Source organism: Drosophila bipectinata, chromosome 4 (assembly GCF_030179905.1).
Source record: "Drosophila bipectinata strain 14024-0381.07 chromosome 4, DbipHiC1v2, whole genome shotgun sequence".
Lineage (NCBI taxonomy): Eukaryota > Metazoa > Arthropoda > Insecta > Diptera > Drosophilidae > Drosophila > Drosophila bipectinata.
Genome location: NC_091740.1, coordinates 4,059,256 through 4,061,689, shown reverse-complemented (window position 1 = coordinate 4,061,689; position 2,434 = coordinate 4,059,256). Strand labels below are relative to the sequence as shown.

Below are 2,434 nucleotides of genomic sequence, written 5' to 3'. Positions count from 1 at the left end.
AGCTAATTAAATTCAACAATTATCGTACAGGGAGAAAGAGAGACGGAATCGACGGTGACGAGTATTTACCATACGTCCAATTCCGGTAGTCGTATTATTCTTGAAGCAAGCACATGGATAAGCGCCGAACTGTCGGTCAAGCTGAGAAAAGCTCCGGCGAAGAGGTAAAACAAGAAATAAGTGATAATCAATCAACTCCACGAGGGAGTCTCGCTGAGAGCGGCTGTACAGTTGAGCCAAATACTACGGCCAGTACGGATAAGCGGAAAGCGGTTTTCCAAACTTGCGGAGTCGCCATGGCGGGAGTTGGAACTCTGGAACCTTTCGACTTGCTAACCCCTGGGAAATGGAAGGCGTATCGAGATCGCTTCGAGCTGTACCTTTTAGCGAATGGCATCGTGAACAAGGACCGAAAGAAGGCGGCGTTTCTTACACTATCGGGCGCACCCCTTTATGAGTTACTAGTGTCGTTAGCATCCCCCAGGCAAGTCAGTGATTTGGAATTAACAGAAGTCTATGATATATTAACCAGTCACTAACCAGTCGGCACCACGCCAATCGGAGATTGCTGCATTCTACCATTTCCACAAGCGTTATCAGCAACCCGACGAGGCCGTCGGTAACTACATGGCCACATTAAGAAGCCTGGCGGTAGGGTGCAATTTCGGACAGATGCTGGATCGCATGTTGCGGGACCGATTTGTGTGTGGCATGCGCGACGAAGGTCTTCAGCGAAGCCTGCTAGCCGAATTGCTAACCCCGAATTGACGGTGCAGCGGGCCATGGAACGAGCCGTCGCTAGTGAAGCAGCCGCTGCGAGTGCGTTGTCGATTCGAGGCGACAATATCCGACGCCTCGAGTCTTCGAGCACCGAGTCCATCCACGGAATAAGTTCGAGTTGTGCGGGTTGCGGAGGTCGGCACGTCCGTAAGAAGTGCCCGTTCCGCAACGCCACTTGTCATTCCTGTGGTCGAACTGGCCACATACGTCGGGTATGCCGCAGTAACAGTCAAGCTGGGTCAACAAAATCTTCATCTCCTACGCCCAGTAATATGCGTAACAACAGGCCATCGCACAGACGCGTTCATCAAATAGTTCCGGTGGTCAGCCCCAAGAAATCTGTGGCCGTGGTCATCAACGGTCGATCATGCCAGTTCGAAGTTGATTCCGGGTCGCCCGTCACCATCATGAAGGAGTCTTCGTATCGATACATCTGGCCAAACGGTAATCCCGATCTCGTCAAGTGCCACCTAAAGCTAAGCGACTATCAACGTAACCCCATTCCGGTCAAGGGAATCACCGACACGTCAATCCACTACAACAATCGGCGTATCTGCAATCTGCCATTGGTCGTCACGTCCGGCACCGGGTCAAACCTTTTAGGATGCAACTGGTTTGAACCCCTCGGAATCCGCAGTGCGGCAATGGTATCGCGGAAATTCTAAGAAAATTCGACCATTTGTTTTCATCAGAACTTGGCCGGTATACGGGGCCGCCAGTGGCTCTCAAAGTGGACCAGGAGGTTCCGCCGGTCAGACTACCACCGCGTCGAATTCCTTACGCACTCCTCAAGCCATATGAAGAAGAATTGGACCGTCTCTGTGCCCAAAGAATACTTGAGCCTGTAGAGTACTCTGAGTGGGCCACTCCGACTGTCCCCATAGTCAAGAAAGATGGTTCCATTCGAAGTTGTGGAGATTATAAGTCTACGCTTAACAGAGCGATACAACCGCACTGCCATCAAATTTCTGCAATCAACACGCTATTAGCTTCGATAGAAGGAGGCTCAATTTTCGCAAAAATAGATTTGGCCCAAGCGTATCAACAATTGGTAGTAGACGAGAAATCAGCTTTGATGCAAACAATCGCTACTCACAAAGGAGCATTTAAGGTAGCAAGACTACAATTCGGAATTTCAGCTGCCCCAGGAATATTCCAAAGCTGCATTGAAAGAATACTGCAAAATATACCGGGCGTCCTTCCGTATTTTGACGATATTGTAATTATGGGTAAATCAGAAGAAGAACTTGCGAGTAGTTTAGGCGAAGTTTTAGCCCGTATGGACCAGGCAGGATTACGTCTGCGCAAGGACAAATGTCAGTTTGGGGTATCTTCCATCGAATTTCTTGGATTCAAAGTGGACGCTCTCGGCATTAGGTCATCAGCCGAAAAAGTTAGAGCCATCCATGAGGCGCCACCACCAAAAGAGAAAAAACAATTGCAAGCGTTTCTGGGACTGACCAATTTTTATCACTCATTTTTGCCCCAGAAAGCCACCATTGCGGAGCCATTACATAGACTTCTAGACAAGAACGTACAATGGACATGGCGTCCAGAGCACCAAAAAGCATTCGCAGAACTAAAGAATCTGATCGCATCGGATGCGGTCCTTATTCATTACTCTCCGGACCGCCCACTGATCTTAACTTGCGAT

General features: G+C 49.3%; 1 protein-coding gene across 1 annotated transcript; it reads left to right on the top strand.

Moving 5' to 3' along the window:
* The first annotated feature begins 296 nt into the window (after nt 1–296).
* LOC122322182 (uncharacterized) lies at nt 297–1,445 on the top strand. The gene is made up of 3 exons (XM_043213654.1): nt 297–488; nt 544–702; nt 777–1,445. Exons 1-3 carry the CDS (start codon nt 297–299, stop codon nt 1,443–1,445), a joined length of 1,020 nt encoding a protein of 339 aa, XP_043069589.1.
* The last annotated feature ends 989 nt before the right edge of the window (nt 1,446–2,434 follow it).